The sequence below is a fragment of the Hoplias malabaricus genome, chromosome 1 (genome assembly GCF_029633855.1).
Source record: "Hoplias malabaricus isolate fHopMal1 chromosome 1, fHopMal1.hap1, whole genome shotgun sequence".
NCBI classification, from domain to species: domain Eukaryota; kingdom Metazoa; phylum Chordata; class Actinopteri; order Characiformes; family Erythrinidae; genus Hoplias; species Hoplias malabaricus.
This window is the reverse complement of record NC_089800.1, coordinates 63,380,625-63,405,221: the sequence shown is the minus strand read 5'-3', so window position 1 is coordinate 63,405,221 and position 24,597 is coordinate 63,380,625. Positions and strand designations below refer to the sequence as shown.

The 24,597-nt window shown below is 38.1% G+C and overlaps 1 protein-coding gene across 3 annotated transcripts; it reads left to right on the top strand.

Annotated features, from left to right (window-relative positions):
- Window positions 1-219: 219 nt before the first annotated feature.
- atg2b (autophagy related 2B) lies at window positions 220-24,215 on the top strand. Of its 3 annotated transcripts, none has more exons than XM_066670388.1 (43): window positions 220-308; window positions 2,207-2,573; window positions 2,897-3,059; window positions 3,180-3,332; window positions 3,785-3,887; window positions 4,273-4,435; window positions 4,803-4,982; window positions 5,364-5,460; window positions 5,553-5,726; window positions 5,851-6,002; window positions 6,438-6,549; window positions 6,764-7,007; window positions 7,497-7,662; window positions 7,778-7,870; window positions 8,034-8,222; window positions 9,034-9,307; window positions 9,509-9,617; window positions 9,724-9,931; window positions 10,390-10,532; window positions 10,667-10,824; window positions 11,010-11,182; window positions 11,295-11,445; window positions 11,885-12,084; window positions 12,191-12,271; window positions 12,359-12,465; window positions 14,521-14,613; window positions 14,708-14,778; window positions 14,861-14,937; window positions 16,478-16,648; window positions 16,900-17,032; window positions 17,268-17,470; window positions 18,394-18,623; window positions 18,860-18,977; window positions 19,419-19,610; window positions 19,885-19,986; window positions 20,142-20,220; window positions 20,377-20,584; window positions 20,689-20,758; window positions 20,913-20,995; window positions 21,151-21,272; window positions 21,758-21,912; window positions 22,100-22,249; window positions 22,355-24,215. In XM_066670388.1, the coding sequence occupies exons 2-43, from the start codon at window positions 2,412-2,414 to the stop codon at window positions 22,583-22,585; spliced, it is 6,243 nt and encodes a 2,080-aa protein (XP_066526485.1). In that variant the 5' UTR covers window positions 220-308; window positions 2,207-2,411; the 3' UTR covers window positions 22,586-24,215. The 3 variants fall into 3 exon arrangements, with proteins under 3 accessions (XP_066526485.1, XP_066526495.1, XP_066526476.1); XM_066670398.1 differs by lacking the exon at window positions 220-308 and adding an exon at window positions 692-769 and having other exon boundaries at window positions 5,556-5,726; XM_066670379.1 differs by lacking the exon at window positions 220-308 and adding an exon at window positions 692-769.
- The last annotated feature ends 382 nt before the right edge of the window (window positions 24,216-24,597 follow it).

Here is a 24,597-nt window from a genome sequence, read left to right as displayed (position 1 = left end):
GGAAGAGGGAAAACACACAACTACCTGAGCCTGCACTATTATATACAAGTTGTTCAGCTTTAGGTAGTGTGACCATGCCCGTGTGTTTTGTGTGATAGGTTTCATTTTTAGGAAACAGACCACGGCCCTCTGTGCGTGGACTGCGCAGATGTGATGATTGTGAACAGTCCCTACGCCGCTGGCCTGAGAGCGCGGTGTCTGCGCGGAAGGGAGCGTTCATGTGAGGAGAGGAGTGCGCAGTCATCTAGCTAACTGTTTGTAAACAGCGCCAGTCTCGTCCAGAAGCAAGGAAAGGCAAGGAAAGAGAGGTAAGTGATGCTGCTACTCTAGTGTCTTTTGAGTTGTATTTGTTAATGTAGTTGTGGGTTTATCCAGTTTTCCCAGGGTTAAAATATCTGTATTTATACAATGCGAAGTATGAGCTCAGTAACTTTATTTGAAGCTTTGAATCAAGGGCTTTATTCTGGGGCTGTGATATCTAGCTAGCTTAGTGGCTAAAGCTAACTAGCTCTCAATGCAATTAATGAAAGAGCTGCTGTTAAAAAACAGACTGATATGTAGGGTACTTCAGGATGAAGGTTGTGTTTTATGTGCCGACCCGATTTCCTGAGTAGTTATAGGCAAGTGCCTTCCACATGGCTGACGTTAATTAAAGGCTGGGATTAGCTTAGCTTTAATAGCAGACAGCTGTCTGTCTGGACTCAGTTGCGCAAACCCGCGAAGTGATTGTTCCGGTGTCTATCAGAAGGATGGCTGGCTCTCTATGGGGGTAAATTCTGTTGTTGGATTTCTCGCTAACAGCTCACATATACACAATTAAGAGTTTCAGAACCAACTTAACTTCACCGTCGTGCAACTAGTATATACCCTTCATATTTAAAGCGGTAATCAGTCATCTCAACCGCCAAGATTAGCAAAAACTAAACATGACAGTGAGTTTGAATGATTTTATTTTATATATCCCCTGTAGTGCAACTCACAGTCTGTGATCCACAGAGTGGGCCATATGTTTAAATCGGAATGTTTAGTAGGAATCTCCTGATACGAACAGGTCATTGGTGTCAGTTTAATGTTCCATGACGTGAAGAAGAATCAATGTAAAAACGACTGCTCCTTTAGTTTCACTGAATTAAAAACTGGGTTAATATCGTTACTATTTGACATTGGTCTTGTTGCAGTTCAGTTGTCTACTTACTCTCATTAGGTGTTTGTACACATCTACAACAAGTAGTTTAAGAATGAGTGCTTGCTTAAAATTTACAGTTTACAGATTGACCATAATATTATAGACAACTTCTTGCTTTTACACTCTTATCTGTCTATCTATCTATCTATCTATCTGATTTTCTTATCTCCACTGACCATAAAGGAGCACTTTGTATTTATATAATTATTGATTGGGACTGCTGTAATTCTTTGTACTTCTGCATCTTTTAGCCTGTACATTGTTTACCCCCTTTCACCCTATTCTTCAATGGTCCGGAACACCACAGAGCAGGCATTATTTGGATGATGAGTCATTCTCAGCGCTGCAGTGACACTGATGTGGTGGTGATGTTTGTGTGTATTGTGCTGGTATGAATGGATCAGACAAAGCAGTGCTGCTAGAGTTTTTAAACCTTTCAGTGTCACTACTGGACTGGGAGAAGTCTTTAGTTAGTCTGAGAGAAGTTATACTGCATATAAAACTACAACTTATGAATCTATTGAACAAAACAAAATAAAGTGACCAATCACCTTTATGTGACATGTATGATGAATCACATAAATTTACATTAACCAAGAAAAATTTATGAGCTGCTGTTTCTGACTTTACATCTAAAAGGTGAACCATCAAGGTAGGTCTGTCTAACAGAGCCAATGGACAGTGAGTGGACACACAACTCCAGCAGCACCTCTGTGTCTGATCCACTCATACCAGCACAACACACATTAATATATCACCACTACGTCAGTGTCACTACTAAGTTGGTTCTCTATCCATTATATGAATTTGTTGAATTCAAAAACACACTTCTGTCAACATAAAGTATTGATTTACCAAATCAGCTATTGGATGATAACTAAAACAATGCCACAATTGTTTGAATGTAAATAATGGGAATTTTTGAAGTGGGATTTTGATATTACTTTACAAGTCCTGATTATCCCAATAAAATGGAATAAAATGCTTTTAGATTAACATTTTTTGTTTGTGTTTTCACAGGCATTTTGTCATTTGCTGAGGTAGGACTACCCCAAGAGTCCTTTATTTCAAAACTAAAGCTCCTGCACCTCTTCTTATTTAACAAAATGATCAGGCAAGCACCTCCCTCAAGTAGAATATCATCTGTGGGGCTTTGCCATGGAATAACACACAACCCTTAGGTTCCAATTTAACTGTCCACAGACCAAGTTTAAGGGTAGACAGAATGCCGTGGCCTTTTTCAGAATCCATTAAGAAGCGGGCTTGCAGGTACTTGCTGCACCGGTACTTGGGCAAATTCCTGCAGGAAAAACTAAGCTTGGACCAGCTTAGTGTGGACCTCTACCAAGGCACAGGTTCACTTGCACAAGTGCCACTAGACAAATGGGTAAGTATGTGACACACTGATCCATTTAAAGTACTATTGTACTATAAGTACTATCTGTGGTCCAACCCTGAAGCTCAGCTGCTGTCTTGCTGTATGTTACTTTGACTGAACCTGTGATCATATCTCTCTTGATAAATTTTGGTCTTTTAATATCAAGTGGTATTGCTAAAACAAAACTGAAAAATGAATCATTTAAAGTAAAATTTGAGAAACGTCTTAGTGATAATCTTAAGAGGCAGAGAGTGTTTTCTGTGAACTGTTTATGATAGAGCACATATGAAATTAACAGTGGCTGATGATGACCTACTCTTATATTTTTCCAGTCACTGAATGAAATTTTGGAGTCAGTGGATGCTCCCTTTGAAGTGAGTCAGGGCTTTATCCAAGAAATTTCCTTGAATGTCCCATGGGCCTCACTACTTCAGGACAATTGTGCTTTGGAGGTGAAAGGCTTGGAGATGGTTTTCAGGCCAAGGCCTCGAATGAGTAAGAGACTTTTTTATTGATATCTGTTAAAGTCATTATTAGTTGTGCATATGACATTTGTAGCATATCAGTTTGTCACATAAACCTTATGGTTTTTGTTTGTTTGTTTGTTTTTTTCAGCATCAGGCTCAGAGCCTATGTACTGGTCCAGCTTCATGACCAGCAGTATGCAGCTGGCGAAGGAATGTCTGAGTCAGAGGCTCACGGATGATCTGGGAGAGAACTTCCAGCCTCTAGAGGGTCTAGAGAAATTTGCAGAGACCATTGACACAGGTATAGGACAACAGAGAGGGGAATTACAAACATGTACATGTAATTCACTGGTGTGCAAGTAAACATTATTATTCTTATTTCTAATAAATGTGCTGTGTTATATCATAAAAAATCCCAAAAAACATGTATCTACATTTGTGTTTTCATGATGAATGGACCAACAGAAATGCTCCAAAATGATTTGGAATGAAATATTTTTACATTGACTTCCAAAGGTGTTCCTTCTCCTGTAAAGTGACTCTTTTGGAGATGCATTTTCTTTGGACAGGGAAGATATATTAAAACAATCGCAAAAACATGCATATTTTCTTGAATTTCTTGTTAGTTTATTCTACAAGAAGAAAAAAGGTGGTTTTTAACTGTAGTCTTGGTCCATAATTAACAAGGTGCCTGATGATTTTTCGATTTTATTTGCATAGAGTGAGTTACTTTCTCAAATTTGTGTTCTTTAGTTTTGAGAAGAGTCAAGGTCACATTTTTGGATACAGTCCTTAGGATTGAACATGTTCCAGAAAATTCAAAAACTGGTATTGCCCTTGAAATCCGAATCAGTAGGTAAGTTTGTACAGTGGAACAAAATATACATATGTTATGTTTTCTCTGTAGGTTATAATAAGCCAAGGCCATCACTACAGATCAATGATTAGGTGGGTTAAGCCTTAAACGGGGGGGTCTAGGGATAATTGCCTCATAGCAGCAAATTTCTTTGAAGAGGTACAGTTTGAGCAAAGCCACAATGTTGCTTAGATTAGCAGGTCCTAAATATGCTCAAATTCTGAATATAGACAATGGTACAATCAGTTTGTATTTGTTTTGCAATGTGCAAAGTTTATTACATCCCAAGCCTTTGGAGGAGCTATTGGGTTTACAAAAATAAAATTCAAATATCTATCAACAGGTAGAAAAACAAAACTGAATATTTGTTCTTTTGTATGTGTAGGATGGTTTACTGTGACGAGGCTGCTGAAGAGGGCTCCAGTGTGAACGTTCACCAGCCCACCACATTTGCGCATAAGAACTTGACTCTGAAGGGGGCTACTGTATTCTGGGATGAGTTTCCAGAGACCTTGCGTGCAAGCCTCAAATCATCCCCCACCCAATCAGTAAGACTGATAGGCAGTCTTTTTTTAATTTTTTTTTTTTTTTTTTGCATTTTTTTTTTTTAAATATACAAATCAATGTTTTTGTTTATGAATGATGGGACCTTTTTTATATAATTGCTGTAGTATTTCTGTTAGAGTGTAAATTTGCTTGTGTGAATGGCCTAGTAAAAACCAGCCATGGAAATCAGGTGGATATTTCCAGCATTGCTTTGCTCTCTTTCTAATTGACTGGCTTCAATTTGATTAAAAACAGCATTCTACATTCTAAAATACACAGTATACAGTATAAATATACAGTAATGGTGAAAATAAGACATGTTTTTAGCTGATGATTTCATATGAAAGCTCTGCTTTCTTGGCTTTTTAGGAAAATGAGCCTAAACTTTCTCCAAGCTGGAATCCAAAAATTATCTGTGAGCCTCACCCTCAGTTCACAGAACCTGTCTGTGCCAGCATGGCGTTTGAACCTGTTCAGGTGGGATGCCTCAGTGGCAAACTGGAGCTGTCCCTGGTGCTGAAGCAAAACGAAGCCATGCCTGGAGCCAAGGTGTGGAGCCCTTAAGACCTCAATTTCTTTTTTGGCATTTTATAGAGTAACCCAGAAACTGGGAAAAATTATTTAAAACTTGTCCTTGTATTTGTTATTCAGCATTCTTTCTGTGCATAAGTCCACAAAGTTTTACACACCTTTTTTTTTTTGACCTCATACATTTTTTTTAATGCGTACGCATTAGTACAAAGTCAGGTAAAAAGATGTGTACATATAACATATATCCAAAATGAAAGTGTCTAAATATGTGTTCCCCTAATTGTAATCATTCTGTGAATCAAGAAGTCAGACAAACAAAACATACACTGCCTACATAAATACTTGTCTTAGAAATGTATACAAGTACTTGGCAATAATTAATGTTTGGCTTGTTCTTAGTTGGACATTGATGGACAGATCGATTCATTGATCATGCTTCTCTCCCCACGGCAAGTCCACCTCCTGCTGGATATGTTTGGAGTTTTTTCTAGCTCAGGTGACAGACCCAAAATCTCAAACCCTATGATTTTCATTGTAGATTCGTAAGTTTACCTTTGTGTGGTTAAAGGCTACCTGTGTGTTTTATAGCAGGACAAGAGTGGTCAGGCTTGCCTAAGGATAAAAAGAGTCGTCCCATGCAACAAGAGGATGAGTATCGTCTCCACATGGAGCTCAACCGCTGTTTAAAAAAGGAACCAATGACTACAGGCACAGAACAGGACATATTTGAAAGTCAGACCAACAGAGCTGTTTCCAGCAGAGGTTCGTTCTCCTTTATGCTAAATGTTTTTTGTTTTTATCCACCAGAATATGTATTATTCATAATATTGAGTTATCTGCATGTCATTGACCTTGATACTATGTTTCAAATTTGTCATTTGAGCAGAAGATGTATTTTTCTCCATGGCCGAAATGGATATGTCACATAGTTTATCATCTTTGCCTCCTCTTGGAGACCCACCTACAGTTGATCTGGACCTCTCACTAAACAGTAACTACTCTGCTTCACTAGGGGAGTCACCCTCTGCCAATGCAGCTGTGAGTTGTTCGTGCTCAGGAAGTAAAGTTGGACAGTATTATGATATTGCTATAAAATCACAAGAAATAATTTTCATTAATGTGTGTGCTTAAAAAACACTAATACACAGCACATTAAAAAAAACTGATCAAATAAGATTTAAGGTTTAACATTTAAAATAACTGAGAATCCCTCTTTAATTAACTGAATTATCAGTACATGAAACTTTAAATAATAAAAATGAAAGCTTTTGCTGTTTACCATTTTTTGCACCTCTGTTGCTAGTTTTAATTTCTAAAGATACTTTATAACAGAATACCATGACAAATGTTGTATGTTGTGAATATATTTTATAAGTATTGTAATATTTTGCTCATTCCATTGAAAACAACTGTCCAATTATAAGTAGAGTACATAAACACATAATGTTGCATATTGCGAATTGTGTCTTTTAGACCGTTTGGGATGAGTATATGGACATGCCTAAACAAAAAGAGAAACAGCCTCAGGAGGCAACACTGTTCTCCAGGGATCCTCAGCTTCCACACAAACTGCTCAGACAGGCCTGTAAGTGGCATTTTAAACAATTTCAAGTGATTCGTCCTATATCCAACATAACAAAAGTAAATACATTATGCTGATTTAAAGTTTCTGGGCTAAGATACCATCATTTATGCAGAGCTGTGTTATTGATATAGAGATGATAATTTTACAGTATGAAGGTTTTAAATTATATACTGTAACTTTCTACAGTTCCTAATAGATCGTCTACTGTTTTTAGCTCATTCTTCTAAAGGCCACTGTGATGAATCCAGGCCTGAGCTGGTCTTCAGGTTAATGGTGGGCAATCTTTGCCTGTCAGTTCTGCACATTGACCCTCTCCCACCACCAGACTCCACTTTCAGTCCCCTTGCACCAATGGCCTCTGAATTTTTCCGCACGGTGGCTGTAGATAAACTTCAAGTAGGAGAATTCCTCCAATCACAGTCTGTTTTTGACCAGGCATGTCCTCATGACCACCTCAGGTGAGCGTTTGCTACTGAATACTTGACGACAAAAGACATATTTTGACAGGATATTTTTAATTCAACAACTGCTTATATCCTAAAAATCTGAATTATTTTCATTATAAAGAAATTATACACAACAACAATACAATGTCAAGTAACAGTGTATAATCACTCAGTTAAACTCTGTTCATCAAGTAACAAGTATTTTGCTGGACTATGCCTTTATTACATTATAAAATGTGTTCATGTGTTTTAACTGTAATTTTTGCAAAGTGAAATTTATTATATTTTTGTAATTTTACATTTCACTAACTTTATAACATGACAGGACATCTGGTGCATTTTGTCTGCATTATAAATATTAAGCAGTATAATTATTGGATATCATGAAAAATCCTTCATGTATTGTGATGTGTTTATTTTATTTTTAATTTTTTTTTTTTTTTTATATTCCATACCTGTACTGCACAGTGTACCTCTCATGCTTGTATCATCATTCCTCAGGTTTGTAGGTCAGGGGTTGAAGGTAACATATGAGCACTGCCAAGGGTCCAGTCTGCGCACACTCAGTACAGATCTGTCTCTGAACCGCATGGAGATGTTAGAATGTCTCTACCCTACAGAGAACTCCAGCACTAGCAGCTCTCTCAGTGGAGTACAGTATACAGAGGTGCCCTCACATACCTTTTAATGAGACTGATATAAATTCTGGAGTAACAAAGCTGTTAACAAGTCGAATCAGTGTATTCCTGTAAATATAATATTTCTTCTTTGTTGCACACCAGCTCCTGAAATTTGATGTAGATACAAGTAGTGAGTCTCCCACCCACCCCTGCCTTCATCTGCTTTACAAAATGACAGAGCGCAGAGGCCCGCAGGTAAGCATTTGTGGAAGAATATTAGCTTCAGAGTAACTGGTAGGTAATGTACAGTACTAATGAAAGAAATCCTAGGAACGTTTCCAGAGTTAGTTTAAATGGTTAACTTTTATCTACACATGCAAGCCCATTCTTACACTTTGTTGCTTTCTCTCTCTCTCAGGGCGGGCAGGTGCGTCTGAGTGCTATGCCTCGGAAAGCAGAGTTCCAGGTGGAGCTGGGTAAAGCTCAATCGGAATGTGACATTAGCATTGTAGACCGCCTTAATTCCCTGCTCCAGCCCCAGAAACTGGTCACCACTGAAACCATGTCCTCCCACATGTACACCTCCTATAACAAGCACATCAGCCTAGTGAGACCCTGTTTCAGATTCTTTTTATACTACTCAAAATTATTACATGATTGACTGATTCGCACATATTTGACAGCTGCTTAATGAACTGGCCTTGGAAGGACTTTTCCTATCTGTGAATGAGGGAGGCAGGGAGGGAGGGTATCTGGCCAATTGGGTGGATGTGTGGGGGTAAGCGCGTGTTTGGTTATCACACCAGGATTAGCACATGGAGCAGTTTTAATTGGCTGTAGCACTTGTGGACCAGGTATGTTGAGTTTGCAGAACAGCCGTAAATCATTTTAATTGCCCATGTAAGCTTAAAAGGCAGGCTGTAACAATTTTATTAACACTTCTGTTCATGAGCATATAATTTTGTTTAACTGACTATTTCCATTGACTATGTGAATTTGATTGAAAACAAAATGAAAACTTTACTGTGACATTTGTGTATACGTCCATTGAGTGGTAAATAATTCTAAAAAATGTAAATGGCATGCTTCAATATTTAACATCACAAAACAAAATATATGAGGCGTTGAGAAAATGTGTAGTGTCATTTATTTGACATGAAATCATGCCATTTTTTAAAAAAATGCATGATTACCTATGAGTTACACTCTAGCACTTGTAATAAATATGATGTGTATATTGTCACCCTTTTTGCACTGATGACTGCCTCCAAATTATTGAAATATTGATGATGCTCACCTTTTGTTATATTAATTAATTTTTAGTTTTTAAAACGATTGTAGAGAGCAGCAGTATGTAAAATATTTGTTATTTTCAGCTACATTGTGTCAAATCTCTTGTACATTTCTTTCACCTCCAGCACAAAGCCTTTGCAGAGGTGTTTCTGGAAGATAGCCGAACTCCAGCACACTGCCTAGTGTCAGTGTCAGTTAATGCTCCTCAACTGGTGCTGGTAGTGCGCTTCCCAATCCCAGATCTGCGCTCAGATCAGGAGAGGGGCCCTTGGTTTAAGAAGTCTCTGCAGAAAGAGGTGCTCCGTCTGGAGCTGGAAGATTTTGAGCTCAAGTCTGAGTTCACTGGAGGCAGCTCTCCAGAGCAGACCAAGATGGAGCTCACCTTCAAAGAGCTCAGTGGTATGACTGTGTTTATGAAATCAAATCCTGCAAAGGCAATATGCATTGAATGCATCTTCTGTAAATCATAAAAACTTCTGTGGAAAAACAAATGTAATGAGCAAGTAATAAAAAAAAATAATGTCCACATTTATTTATCCCAAACTTTTTGTTAATGTCAGTAGATCTGTACCATACCAAACTAAAATTATTTTTCACTAGGCACATTCCAGAATGACAAAAGCCACTCTGCAGCGAGGTTCCTACGTGTATCGCATACAATGGAGGAGAATATGACCTTTTCTGACAGCGGCAAATTTGATTGGCCAAGGTACTGTAGTCCTCAAAAGCCCTGCTACAACCACTTAGTGACCACTTAGTTATGACTTTTAAACATCAACCTCATGAATTTGATTTCTTTCTTGGTTCCTGTTTAGGATTGTGCTGAAGGTAAATCCCAAGGCTGTGCGCTCTATCTTAGAGCGAATTACTGCTGAGGAGGAGGAGGAAGGCACTGAAGGACATTCCCAGGAGGAAGAGGAAGAAGAGGAAGGCGCTGCACACTCCTTGAAAGATGTGTGTGACTTTGGAAAACCTGAGCCGTCACCCTTTTCGTCACGACGGGTCATGTATGAGAATGAGGAGGTGAGGACCTCACATAGAAATGGGCAATGTTACAGAAAAAGATGTTTTATATACATTATATTATATTATGTATGGCACAGTGGTGCAGCAGGTAAAGTCACTAACACACCCCTCTGGGGTATGGGGCTGTTTGTTCAATATGTAAGATTTCTATGTAGAAAATAAGTAATTTTATTTATAAGAAGTCATTTTATTTATTAGAAATATAATACAAACTGCTTCTAAGATAATTCGCCTACTCCAGCTTTATATTATGTCAGATGTTCGGTTGACTTAAATTGAGAAGTCTTCCATATATTCTTCAAAATGTTGATTTTATTAACAACAAAAATTATTTTGTTTTAGTTCATATTTATTTTATTGTTATAAAACTCTTATTTGATAAACACACTTGCTACTAAGATATGGAGTTTTAAATCATTTGTTTTGATTTAATGACTACAGTTTGTTTCTTGTAGATGGTCATCCCAGGAGATGTGGTAGAAATGACAGAATTCCAGGAAAAAACCATTAGCAACTCCCGTTACATCCTAGATCTGTCTTTCCCCAATGTTCAACTATCACTACCCAACAAGGCCTTCTATGAGAAACTGCACAACAGGTAATTGAAACTTCAACACTTTTACACTATGCACAGTGTTTTTGTCAGTTTTCCCTTGAGTTTAAAAGTGATAAATGAAATTGGTTTCACTTGCTAGGTTTATTAAACTAAAGTTTTTTGTTTTTTTTTACCAGGATTAATAATGATTTGCTTCTGTGGGAGCCCACAGCTCCGTCTCCAGTGGAGACAGTAGAGAACATGCCATATGGAATGGGCCTCTCCGTGGCCAGCCAGCTCATCAGTACCTACAGCAAAGACAGTTTCAGCCAGTTCAGATCTACTGGCCCTGAGGGTATGTTGTTTTTCTATACAGGACTCCAATGTGCTTTTGTTTTAGCCGAGGTCCTCTTTGTAGACTTATAAAACAATTTCATGGCTACAGTCAAATATGTATTTTTTTCTAGTAGTATCACTACCTGAAATATTGTTGCTGTGTTCTCAGCCTGCAATTTTCTGTGTGTCTTCTCTGCTTTAAAGAGGAAGAAAGTGGCTCAGAGGAGGAAACCCTACAGTACTACACCCCGGCTGAACTGGGCTATAAAAACATGAGAAAAAGGAAGAGTAAAATACAGCCTAAGAACTCACAGAGCTTGTTTTCTGTTCTTCTGTCTGTCAACCACTGCCTGGTTTCATTGCATACAGAGGCTAAGGTAAGTGGTTTGGGTTTGGTCAAGAACAATTATTGTATTTAATACATAAATGTAGAATTCATTTGTCATCAGTTTTCTAAAACCCTGTTCTGTTTAATATATCTTTGAGCAGCAAGAGGATAAAAGTGTTTTGAAGAATAAGCATGGGGAGTTCTGGATGGAGTTGAAGAATGGAGCTGTTTTTAGTGTGATGCAGTATGAGGGCTATAAGGATCAACATTACGTGTGTTTTCACACCTCCAGCATCTGCCTTTATCACCATGGTAAACATCTGTAGTACTAGCAGATCCTTATTGCAGATCCAGTAACTCACTAAGGACATTTAGCACTAGAAGCCATTTAAATTCAGAAGATGTACTCATGCTACTGGTGCTTAAGTTGATTTTCTGGGGAGCTCAATTTTTGTAACTGACCCATGATCTGTGGCTGTAACTGTAATTGTCTTAGTATTTTATCATACATAATTTTTATAGTCATTAAAGTGTTAAAGAATCCTGTGGATTGAGGCATTAGTGTTTTTGAAGAGATCACTACCATCGGAATGGATGTATTTCAAGAGGGCACCAGCCTTGTCAGCAATAATGCTCTACACAGTGTAACAAAGACATGGAATCCCCTGTATTTAATAATGAGTTCAAGAGAAATTAATGTTTATTAGCAATCTAAAATTCTGGAAAATGTGCCTTGTATGTCTTTTCTCAGGCACTGTAGATGGAGATGTGCCCATTTGGGATGTGAAGTTGCCATGCAGGACACGGCCTCATTGGCTAGAGCCAGCTGTGTATGCATGTGAGTCTTCGTCTGAGAGAACATCTCCCTCTGGAGGACTGAGTGTAGAGCCACACAGTATGTTGGCCCTTGCTCTCAAGATTTCCTCTCATAGCTCTGAACGCAATGTCAAGGTGTGTATGATCAAAAGGGAATCAAAAACACCTGTTAGCAGCCATTTGTACCCATATATTACAGGAGTGTGGATAACCATCTAATAGTATTTGTTTGATGTTCCAGGAGTTCCTGATTGCAGTTGGGGTTAGGGGAGCCACTTTGCAGCATAGAGTGGTACCCTCAAGTCTGGGCTGGTATGATCAGGTAAATGTCTAGCTTCTTGATACACCTATACACTTTCCTGACACATCATATGTGGATAATATTCAATATTGTTTTTTTTTTGTGTAGATAGTAGATTTCCTGAATGTGTCTGATGAACCTGTGCTTGGCTATACTCCTCCATCATCTGTTACTACTCTGCACCTACACTTGTGGAGCTGTTCTCTGGACTACAGGTGAGTTAATGTTCAACCACATACTACCTGTTTCCCTAAAGCCTGTCAATAGAGAGAAATTATTTTACTCGTTTTTCTCTATAAAATGAATAAGGTTCAGCATGTTTTGTGGGACTGTTCAACTTGTAAGCTCCCAGGTTTACCCGAGGATAAACCTTCACCATTTACAAACACAATTATAAGCCTATGATGAGTGGAGCAAAATCCAAGAAAGGTCTAACCAAATATAAATAGACACGGTAGGAGGAGTATGAAGATCTCAGAGCTTGAAAATGGCAGTGGTCTTGACAAACACAGCTTGAGCAATCCTGGTTAGCAGGAACATCAGCAATTTGAACTTTGTGCACAGACAAAGCCTGTCGGAACTTAGAGGCAAGATTAGTAATAAAGGTACTCCACTGGTGTCCTTTCTGGAGGAGTTTCTTAGAAGGCAGCTAGATCTTGACGTGGCCCTTCAAATCCAGAGAGCACATAGATCCTTACTTCCAAGCCACAGGATGAAGAGGCCTGGATTCTAGTCTGTTTCTTACCGTTCAGTAAGTGACAGGACTCCTAGAAAGTGGCATGAGCTATCCCACCCTGCAGGGCAGATGCATTTCTGTTGCACAATACTACCCAGGTCAGGTGATGTTCAAGAGATGGTAGTATAAGGTTATGGTTAAGTCCTCAAATAACATAGCATCCATTTCCAAACACCTTACTCAGTGAAAGATGAGAATCCTGTGGGATAGTGGAGTTCAAATTTACAACACTGCAGCAGAGACAGTATAGGCTATGGAGGGCAGGGGTATGGTAGTCTCAGGCTTCTGAACTATGTCAGCAGGAGACCTCTCTTTTCGGGGGGAGTTGCAGGGAGATACATTGTTAATTTTAGTAAATGTTGCATCAGTTCACACATATAGTCATATCTAAAAAAAATAGAGTGCTGAGGTAACAAAGTGAATAGGCCCAAATTATTTTTTGCAAGAAACACATTCACCCCAGGTGGAACATGTGGGGGAAATTTATAAAAAGACTCTATAAAATATACAGATATTATTATTATTTTAATAATGGTTTTATTGTTTCAAAATAAAGAACAGAGTGAAAAAGATGGATATTTTTATAGATTTCAGGCAATGTAGAGCTGGTGCCTGTGAGAGTACAGGAATGTTGATATGCAGGGGTGATTTTAATTTACTGGACACCACTAGAACTAGGCTCCAGGCCAGTGAAAAAGCACAGTAAATAATGTTCAAGTGAAACTTTGCTTGTTGAATGTCTGTATGGAACCTCATTCTGAGACAGGGATTATACACATTATATGGTTACACATAAAGTCTATTTAAATTGGGCTATTTCTTGATGTATGTATGTGTTAGACAGAATATATAAGTGCAGCACGAGGGACCCAAATATTATAGACTACTCAGTTTGGTAGTTGAATACAGGTCTTTTAAGTAATCCTATGATGAAGCATGAAACAAAGCAGTACAGCAAGATAAATTATTATGGTGAATTAGGCCCTAATATGCTCTTGAATTATGCTAAAGCAGTCCTAGGGGTATGGGTAAATGCAGTTGAGACAGCTCACAAAAAGGATAAAACAGCATACATACATACTCCCATATATTAAAGAATATTACCCAGCATTCCCTCTAAGGTGCCTGGTCCACTGGTGTGACCGCAACATAAGCGCTAAGAGGAATAGCATTGAGACTAACATAACTTCTTTTTCAATACAAGTCTTAATAGGAACAAACAGAGATTAATTGAATACGATATTTATCCCCTCACTCTGTATATTATAGGAAGATGACATTAGACCTAGGTCTTATAATATTGTCTGGTCATTCGCAGCCTGTTATTGTTGGTTTTATGCTATTATGTTCTCTTATGTCATGATCTGAGAAATTGTTGATATATAATGAGAAATGTTTTTCACTTTGTCACTATGTTTATATAATGTTTTGTTTTGGGGCAGGTGATCTGATTTAATTCCATTTTCTGTTATAGTAACTATAATTATCTTGAGTTCGTGTTGATGTATAACCATGACATTTTCTAACTTTACAGGCCTCTGTATTTACCTGTGAGGTCTTTCCTCACAGTAGAGACTTTTAGTATCTCAAGCAGTGTATCTCTGGATCACTCTTCTTCTTCTTTTAGGTAGGATATTGCTTAAGTAACTGTACAGTCCTAATTTGCTTCTACTATTACTACTGCTCTATACGTGTTATTTTTTTTCCATACCATCCCTTAGAATCATTTTAGATGAAGCTGCACTGTTTCTGTCGGACAAGAGCAATGCCGTGTCTGTCAATCTAGCTCGAGGTAAAGTGTTCTAGCCATGTCACAACTGCACAAATAAATAAATGAGGTTATTTAAGTATGCTGAATCTGCTTTATTGTACAGATTATGTACAGGTCGTGGACATGGGGACTTTGGAGCTTAGAATCACAGCAGTCAAACCTGGTATAGATGGGGAGAGGGTAAGACGTGACTCATGATGTAGTTGCAGTGAGAAACTTAATTATATGCCTTACAAATGCAGTTTCCCTCTCTGTGTTTTCCAACTCTTTGCCCACTGACAGTCTAGAGCAGTGATTCTCTAACTTTTTCAACCAACACTCATTTATCAAACCAAAACATCCAAGGACCACATATATGTCACATCACAGAAACACACACCTAAACTTATACACAGTAGGCATACAAATATATTTACAGCTCACCATTTAGTGAAAGGGCTGAGCCTAGCCCTGCAGTGGAAGGGACTATATTAGTGAATTGGTAAACGCAGACCTGGCTCAGCATCGATTATGTTACAGTACTTTTGTCTTGGTCTTGTCATCTCTTTGACAAACGGTCAGCAAAGTTTATTCACCAATTTTGTATGGCTCATCTGCTTTTGCAATCCAAAAACTGGCATTATTAGATGTTCTTTTAGGATTTGAAAAATGGGGTGGCAATATTCTGTATTGTGGATGTGCACAGTTTCAGATCTTTAAGTTGATATGTGCCCACATGATCATTTAAACATTAAACATAATTATGAAAACTTTGAAAACAGATATTGTAATTTACACCTGAAAGCTTTAGATTTTCAATTATTGAGTAATTCCTTTTTTTCAGCAAATTTAGTACCTTTTCACATGTCATCTAGCATACCATCTCAGGATGCTTCACGCACCACCAGTGGTACGCATACTACAGTTTAATAACCACAGGTCTAAACTACCTGTACATGCTTAATAAATGAGTGAGATTTATGAGCTTAATCATATTAAGCATGATTTGTCATATAGCATTTTCCTGTAATTTATTTGTGTAAATGTAATATTTATATTTTATTAACATAAAAAGCACCTTCACACCAAACAGTTGAGCAGTCAACTAATTAAAGGTGCTGTGTACAATTCTAGAGTATAACTGTTGATATTTAAGCTCAACAGCAAAGTGAATACACCCCTCCATTTAGTGCTCCATCAAAAGCTTTGCTGAGTACAAACAGACTGGAGAGTTAGTGAACCATGAGGAAACACTTGATGAATTTTACAAAGTGGATTGAAATTGTAAAGTACACTTTTAAGTATTGGCACTTATCTGAAGAATACGATTTGAATGAAGAATTTTAGATTTCTAGAAGATTTTTATTAATGATTTCATATTCACTTTAACAATGCCAACATATATCAGTGTTTAGATTTCATAAGAGCCCCAAGATTTAAAACTAATTAACACTTTGAATCTTTTAGTGCTTTGAATCTAGAGCTTTATGCTACATGCTTGTACAATTTATTTAAAAAACCACACAACAGAATGCTGTTTTAAATCCTGGGACATATGCACAAAATTGCACAAATTGTTTATAAAAAAAACTGTTACAGTTTATGCAAATGTAATGATGATGATGATGATGATGATGATAATAATACATTTTATTTGTAATGCACTTTGAGATTTCTTTGAAATGTAATATATACAGCTATTTATAGACTACAAATGATTATCTGTGATTTTGTGTTTTAGACAGAACCGAGGTTTGAGCTGCGCTGCTCAAGTGATGTTATTCACATTCGGACCTGCTCAGACTCCTGCGCTGCTCTTATGAACCTCATACAGTACATCGCAAGCTATGGAGATTTACTGCCTCCTTCCATGCAGGAGAGCAAGTGTGGCAGCACCAAGCAAAGAGCTAAGGTGTGCTCTGCCATGAGCTGTTTTGTTTTCTGTTTCTGTTTTTTCTTGTAACTCACTCACCTATTCGCTCACATTTAACGGAATGCTCCACATTGATACCATGAAAGAACCATATAAAAGGAAATTGGCACTTACATGAATATTGAAATCCTTTGGGTATTTGACAAATGACAATAGAAATCATAAGTAGTTTATTTAAAAACTGTCAAAAAGGACAGTGACACTGTGTGGTTCTTTGTACTGTTTTGCAGCTGGATGTAGTTAGCCAGCCCCCACCTCAGGCTCCCCTGCTCCCTGAGGCTGAGCAGCAGATACTTCAGGACTTGATGAGTGATGCTATGGAGGAGACAGACTCCATGCAGGGCCATATCATGCAGTCCAACGGTTAGCAGCTTCCAATTATCTAGCAGTTTTGACCTTATTATTCTTACCCTATAGCTTCATCAAGAGTTAGAATAGATTTGTCCGTGTTCCCTGCAAAAATATCTTGTATCAGAGATCAGATAAACACCTATCAAACATAACATTATGACCACCTCCTTGTTTATACACTTGCTGTCCATTCTCCACCATTTCACCATTTGCCAATGTAAGTTTTTTTTGGCCCTTACCTTTTTAGGGGTTCATGAAGATCAGATCAGTGATCATGACCCACCACGCTCTGATCTCTTCCTCTTTCCTGATGAGAGTGGAAATATGGGCCAGGAGCCCAGTCCCACCTATCCCACACTGCACTCCCCACTCATCTCCCCACCTGCACCCAGCACACATCAAGACTCTGATGACTTCTGCATCTTAGACACTCCAGGATCTAGAGCTGTGGTGAGCTATTTATTGTATGTGTATTAATGTTCTTTTTTTTTTTTATAAACAAATGCAACAGAAGGTACTAAAGCTGATATAGGGCTTCACATTAAATCAGCAGTGTTTTACAATTTTTTTCTTATCAGTTGAAATCCGTAGTATTCCTGAATGGGTGGACAAAATCACTGTGCCAATTTGACCATCTCTGCAAAGTCTATATCAGGACCAGGCGGACTGACTGAGGCGGACGCACATGCTACATCACAGTAGACTTTTATTTAAACAAAAGATAACAAAACAAAGATAGACCGACTTGGATAACTAGACAGGAAACTAAGATAAAGAAAGACCTAGACAGAGAGACTTGGACAGATAGAGAGAGAACTGGACAGACAGGGAACTGAACAGAGGAACCTAGACAGAGAGCGCTAAACAGATACCTGGACATGGAGAGACAGATATAGAGAAACCTAAACTGAGTAAAGACACAGACTTAAGACAAGAGAGATACAAAGACTGACTTGAATGGAATAAGGAACAGACGAGCGAATGAGGAATGTCCAACAACCAGGAAGTCTCACAAAGGAACTTAAATATACAACACAGACAATGGACACCTGAGACAGATAACGAGGGGGCAGTGCTAAGTAAGCACATGGTGGGAACAACAGACACATGACAGGACGGAGGCATGACAGTCTAATTTTAATTCTGTAAACTTACTCAAATAGTTTTTGGCTAAACCAGTTTTGCTAACCTGAAATAATTGGTGTTAGGGAAAAATGACAGTTTATACAATTTATACACTTTTAAAATGTACACGTTGTGCATTTGATACTGAAATAGCTTGAGTCATTTGAAGTATCAGGATCATGACATTGGTTTATAAAAACAAAACAAACAACAACAACAAAAAAATGCTTGCATGGTGTGTTTGTCAGGAGCGGGATGAAGAACCATTGGTACAGAAGCTGACAACTCAGCCCATCGTGGTGCTGGAGAATCATTTCAGTGAACCTTTAGAGGGCAGCAGTGGCAGCAGAGGTCCGCTGCACTTCCCTGTGCCAGAAGTTAGGTACTTAATAAAGGAAATTTCCGTGGTTTGGCACCTGTATGGGGGCAAAGACTTTGGCAGTGGGCCACTCTCCTCCTCTCCAGCCCGTAGTAGAGGGTAAGGACTGCAACAAGCACACTATAATTATCCATTGTAATCACCACAGAAATATCTGGGAACAAAACAACCTTGGCTTCACCAGTTTTTATATAGTCAGTTTGAAAATACTCATCTTCCTTTTTTTTTTTTTTTTATTTCCCCCTAGTGCTTATTCCCTAGTGCAATATTTGTAAGTGATTTTAAGGGCTACATGTACAATAAATATACTATAATAATGTGTTTTGTTTGTTTAGTTGCACTCCCCATACTTCTCCTTCTCATACACCTGTGAGGCAGCCCCGGAGTGGCTCTCGTTCTGGGGGAGGTTGGGGCAGGAACCCAGAAGTACTGATGGAAATTCAGCTTAGCAAGGTTAGTTGGAGGACATTAAACTTTGCAAAAAAATGACCTTTACACCACCCAAAGCTCCACAGACCTGATGCCTGTAAGAATGCATGTTTAATTATTTTCTTTTAGATGTAATAATCATCTTATTAATCTCATTTCGCTTTGCATTAATGGGAAAGGACAAAGATATGTAAATATGTATAGTGGTGTAGACAACATTAATAATATAAAAAGGTGTACAGTTTTTGGAAGTTAATTATTAACAGTGTAAGGACATAACTTTAACATCTTCTAAGAAGGCTGGGAATTTGTTGTCATTCAGTAAAAGCTATCAACCTTGAAAAATGCTCAATGGAGTTTGAGGTCAGGGCTCTGTGCAGGCCACTGATGTTCATTCATACAAACATCATATCTTTAGCCATATATTGTACATTTTAGAGTAAAATATTTTGCTTGTGGTTCAAGGTGCGGTTTCAACATGAGGTGTACCCTCAGGTAGCTCCTGAGGCCACCTCACTGGCTGAGCAGCCCGTATCCAGACAGGTGTTCTCAGTACAGGACCTGGAGATAAGAGACAGACTGGCTTCCTCTATGATGAACAAGTTTCTCTACCTCTACTCCAGCAAAGAAATGCCCAGGAAAGCCCACTCTAACATGGTAAGAGGATCAGGCAGCAAACATGAAGGAGACAAAAGTTTGATGATAACTTAATAAAATTATTAAATGTCACTGAATGTTTACTGAAATAATAAGATATTCCTTATTTGAATTTTAGCTTTGGGAAATTTTTTATTTTCCTCTGCTATTGTCTTGTATCCAGTCAGCACTTAAATATCTCATGAAAAATTGCTTTGACAAGAAATAAAATCAGTGATGTTTGGTCTCAGACTTCTGTATGCTTTTCGCATAACTGTATTGTTTTGTGTTGCAGCTAATGGTTAGAGCATTGCACATGTGTCCAGAGGCAGGCCAAGCTCCACAGGAGTGCTGTTTGCGTGTCTCTCTTATGCCACTGCGCCTCAACATTGACCAGGTGGAGCATTTTATGCCATAACCTGTTATCCCCAGTTCACAGTAATTCCACTCATTATTAATTCACATGGATAGGGTCTCTGCTTAGTTAGTGCATTAAAAGTAGTGCTTGCCAGGTAAGACCTTTTTATAGTTCTCAATTCTGTTTCTGTGCAGGATGCTCTGTTCTTCCTTAAGGATTTCTTCACCAGTTTAGCTGCAGAAGTAGAGCTCTTCTCCCCACCAGAACAGGAAGGTAAGTCTAAGCATGCAAATACAGTAAAATCACATCATATTTTATTGTATTTGGTGACACTTGAGCACTTTTAATTTTTCATTGCTGTAATTTTGATATGTTATGTGCTGTACAGGTATGCTTATGTGCTTCAACCTCTTATTTTTCTTTCTTCAGCACTTTATGTATCAGTGAAAAAGCCTCCTGGGCCAGAGGTTGCATGTACTTTCTCCAAGTCTAGTGGAGGTGTGGGACAGGATCCTGTGCCAATCATCTCTGTGCCTGCCCAAACACGCTCTAGTCAGGACAGCCTCATAAGCTCAAGCCATGACCATGTGCCTGAGTCTGCCCCCACATCTTTCACTGACCAACCTATTTTTTTCAGGTGTGTAATAAAGACATACTTTGTTGACATAAAATGATCACTTTGCCAAAAAAGCTTCCAGTATGCCAGATTCCCTCATGTTAATTTGTACTTGTCTGTTATAGAGAGTTCAGATTCACTTCTGAGGTGCCAATCCGACTAGATTATCATGGGAAACACGTGGCCATGGAGCAGGTGTGATTTTTAAGCCATTTGATTTTTACTCATGACTGGATAAAGATTAATATGATTTATTCATGCATTTGGGATCAAATTACCAAGACTTTGTGTAATTGCTGTGAAAACATATTTTATGTTATATAAAGTTTTGTAATTGTTTTTCCTTCAGGGTACTTTTGCAGGGATTGTAATTGGTTTGACACAGCTGAACTGCTCAGAGCTAAAACTGAGGCGACTATGCTACAGACAAGGGTGCGGTTTCAGTACATTTCTTACTGTCAACAGAATATATATAACCCATAGTGATGTGAACTGCAAAAACTTATTTGCTTTGCCGCTATTAATAACATTACACCTGACTGAGTTGACATTGATCTTAAATGAATACCTACATACCTTCTGTGCAGACTTCTGGGTGTGGACAGACTATTTTCATATGCCATTAATGAATGGCTTAATGACATAAAGAAGAATCAGTTGCCAGGTCTGCTTGGTGGAGTGGGTCCTATACACTCTCTAGTGCAGCTTGGTGAGTGCACACATGCATATAAAACTAAGTCATTCTTGGAATGCACTCTTCATTTGTATTGAGGAACTTCTTTCCATCTACACTTTTTAGACTGCAGTAAAGAAAACAAAGTGTTTTGTGTTTTAAAGGGTCTGTAGCTATTAATAATTATTAGCAAATCAACCAAAAATGCTGCTGGGCAGTACAAGAGGCTGGCTACCTCAGAGCCCAAACACTACTTACTTGGACTGAGAGGGGTGGTTTCTTGACTTTTGCTCAGTTCTGCATAAACAATACCCCATTGTTGTCATACTCCTAAAATAAGAGCACAAATAATTTATGATGTTTATATATTAATTAATAAATAGCTTGATGAAAGCAGATACCTGCAACATGCAGAAAACTTGCTAACATGGCACAGAGATTATGCATAAATCCTTTGTCTGATGCATAGCAGCTCTAAAGAGCCTAAAAATTATTAACATACTTGCATTTCTTGTGATTAGTCCAGGGATTTAGGGATCTAGTGTGGCTGCCTATAAAGCAGTATAGGAAGGACGGGCGGATTGTGCGAGGCTTCCAACGGGGCACTGCCTCATTTGGGACATCCACGGCCATGGCAGCACTAGAGCTCACTAATCGCATGGTGCGGACTATCCAGGTAAACTTCTCTCCTCTGTTTGCATTACTATGTTCTCAGTATCGCTGATTTATTTTAAACGCTAGAAATAAGTGTGATTTAAAAATAATCCACCCATCATTATAAATGAATGTTCAGACTTGCAGAAACCAACTGTCACATGATGGTAATCATAACTGCAAATTTTTTAAAACTTTGTTTTATGTAGGCAGCTGCAGAAACAGCTTACGACATGGTTTCTCCAGTGCCAGATGAGAGAGAATGCAAAAAGATAAAACGATATTTGCATCACCGATTAGCCCATCAACCAGTGGACCTCAGGGAAGGTGTTGCCAAGGCTTACAGTGTGGTAAAAGAGGTATGCTACTCTTAGTGTAAACATGAAGGACCAAAAAAAAAAAGTTCTGGCCTCTCTCATTTCTAAAGCGATGATATGTTTATTTGCTTGCATGTTGTCCTATAGGGCATTACAGACACAGCACTGACAATTTACGATACAGCTACCCGGGAGCATGAGCAGAGGGGCATGACCGGAGCAGTTGGGGGAGTCTTACGCCAGCTTCCTCCTGCTGTTGTTAAACCCCTGATCGTTGCTACAGAAGCCACCTCCAACGTATTAGGAGGCATGAGGAATCAGATTCACCCAGATGCTCGCCAGGAGGAATCACAGAAGTGGCGTCTGGGAGAAGAGTAAGAAGAAATGGTTTGTAACCGCTGTCTTTAACTGCTGGGCTGTAGTGAGTGGTCCATTATTCTGCTTTAATTAGGGCTGTTTTGGTTTCTCACTGGCAGACCAGCTCTGTGATATCCAGCAGTTAAAAAAAAGCAAAAAAAAAAGCAAGCAGAATGTCACTGGTACATACTTTTTTATTTATTGGCACTGCTTATCCTTGAAATCCAACTGAAGTCTCCTACTATTATATTGGATATGGGCACTCTTAGTAATGTAATAGATGACCCTGACATTTCTGAAACCTCTCCCCTGTCAGTAATGTTATGAGTAAACACCTGTAAACTGGCTGATTTCGTCCCGTGTTCAAATACCCTTGTAGTGCCTTCATAGAATTATAAGAAAATGTTCATTAATTTATGTTCTGAGCTTTCAGTCAAAGAGAGGTTTTGGGTTAGCTGTGAATAATGTGCCATTTTATTCCACTGCCCATGGTGAAATGTACAGTGTGTTTCTAGCATAGGGGACATGCACAAGCCTGTAAACACTCTATGTAAGTATGATGACCCTAACACTACAATGCTTTTGGCACATTGGATCCAGACTAGAAGGGACAACTGTAGATGAAGACCATTATCTATTGATAATAAGGGTTTGGCAGAAAGATGGTTGCTTTTTATAGATGAAATAGATCTTTTGGAACCCTGCAGCATCCATTTTTTGTTTATTAGTAAATTGTGCGTTGTTAATTTAGAACCTCACTCTCAGTTGTGATCAGACTCTACTGACATTATCCAGACACTGTAACTAAAGATTTTTTGTTGCCCTTACTTGTTAACACATGGTCACATGCACTTTTATACTTTATCAAATATACACATCCTAGCATTGTTTGGATATATTTTTGATGAGGCGGTCAATGTGTGTTGATGCAAAAATGACAAAATTAATCGAATGGAATAGTTTTTTAAGGCAAGGACAGAGACATCTCTTAAGTTTCCCCACACACCAAATGTAATTGTTAAAAAGCAAACAAATGTAACGCACTCATACTTACACATATCAAATGTATTAACATGATTCTATTTAAACATATTTGTACAAACAGTGCAATATTAAATGAATTTTTTTTATTGTAATGTTGCTTTGTAAGATATGATGTACTGAATTACATTTGGGGAAATTATGGGACAGTTAAAATGCATTTGCTTTAAGATTCAAAATAATTTGCACTTACTCAAATCTTTCACGATTACTTTCATTTTTGTTGTATGTATATCCTACAGATGCTAGTCAACTGTTCATGTACATAAATGTAAAGATCATTTTTCATGCAATTTATATGAAAGCATGAATTATTCAAAAGGGAAATAAATTATTTAATGTTGACGTGTTCAAACTATGTGTCTAATGTTCTTGTAAAGTTATGTGATTGTAATACTATTAAACAGTGGTTGGACTTGTAATTATTAGTTCATGTTTAAGTGGGGGCAAAATATGACATCTGAGTCCTTTCACGGGGCATTTTTCTCATATTGTTTCAATAAAATTATAAAATATTAAAATTCTAGGTAGTTATTTGAAAAGCTAAATGACCGTCCAAAGGATTTACTGGCATACAATTCATGACAGATTTAACAGCCTTGCTTGTGACACCCTTTCTAAATAAATTACACTGTGTGAATCACTTATGCTGCCTTCAAGTCCTCTTTAAAATGGATTACTTATGAGTTCAGAGGTTATAATTAAGACGTTATATGCATTCAAGTGGTTTTTGGTTGAGAGAATCAGGTTAAAAATCAGTATTATCAGTATTATTATTATCAGTATATATCCTATTAGGATCAGTATTATTTCTGTGTCTAAAACTGCCCTATTCACTATGTAGTGCACTATTTTGAGGGAGTGTTCCAATATCATTCACTACCCTCCTAAATTCGAATACGGCTCACATTCCCTTCCATGAAACGAACATTTCAAAGGGAAGCTGAAGTTAACGGAAGAAGTACATCACCCTTATGTCGGTAAGTAAAAAT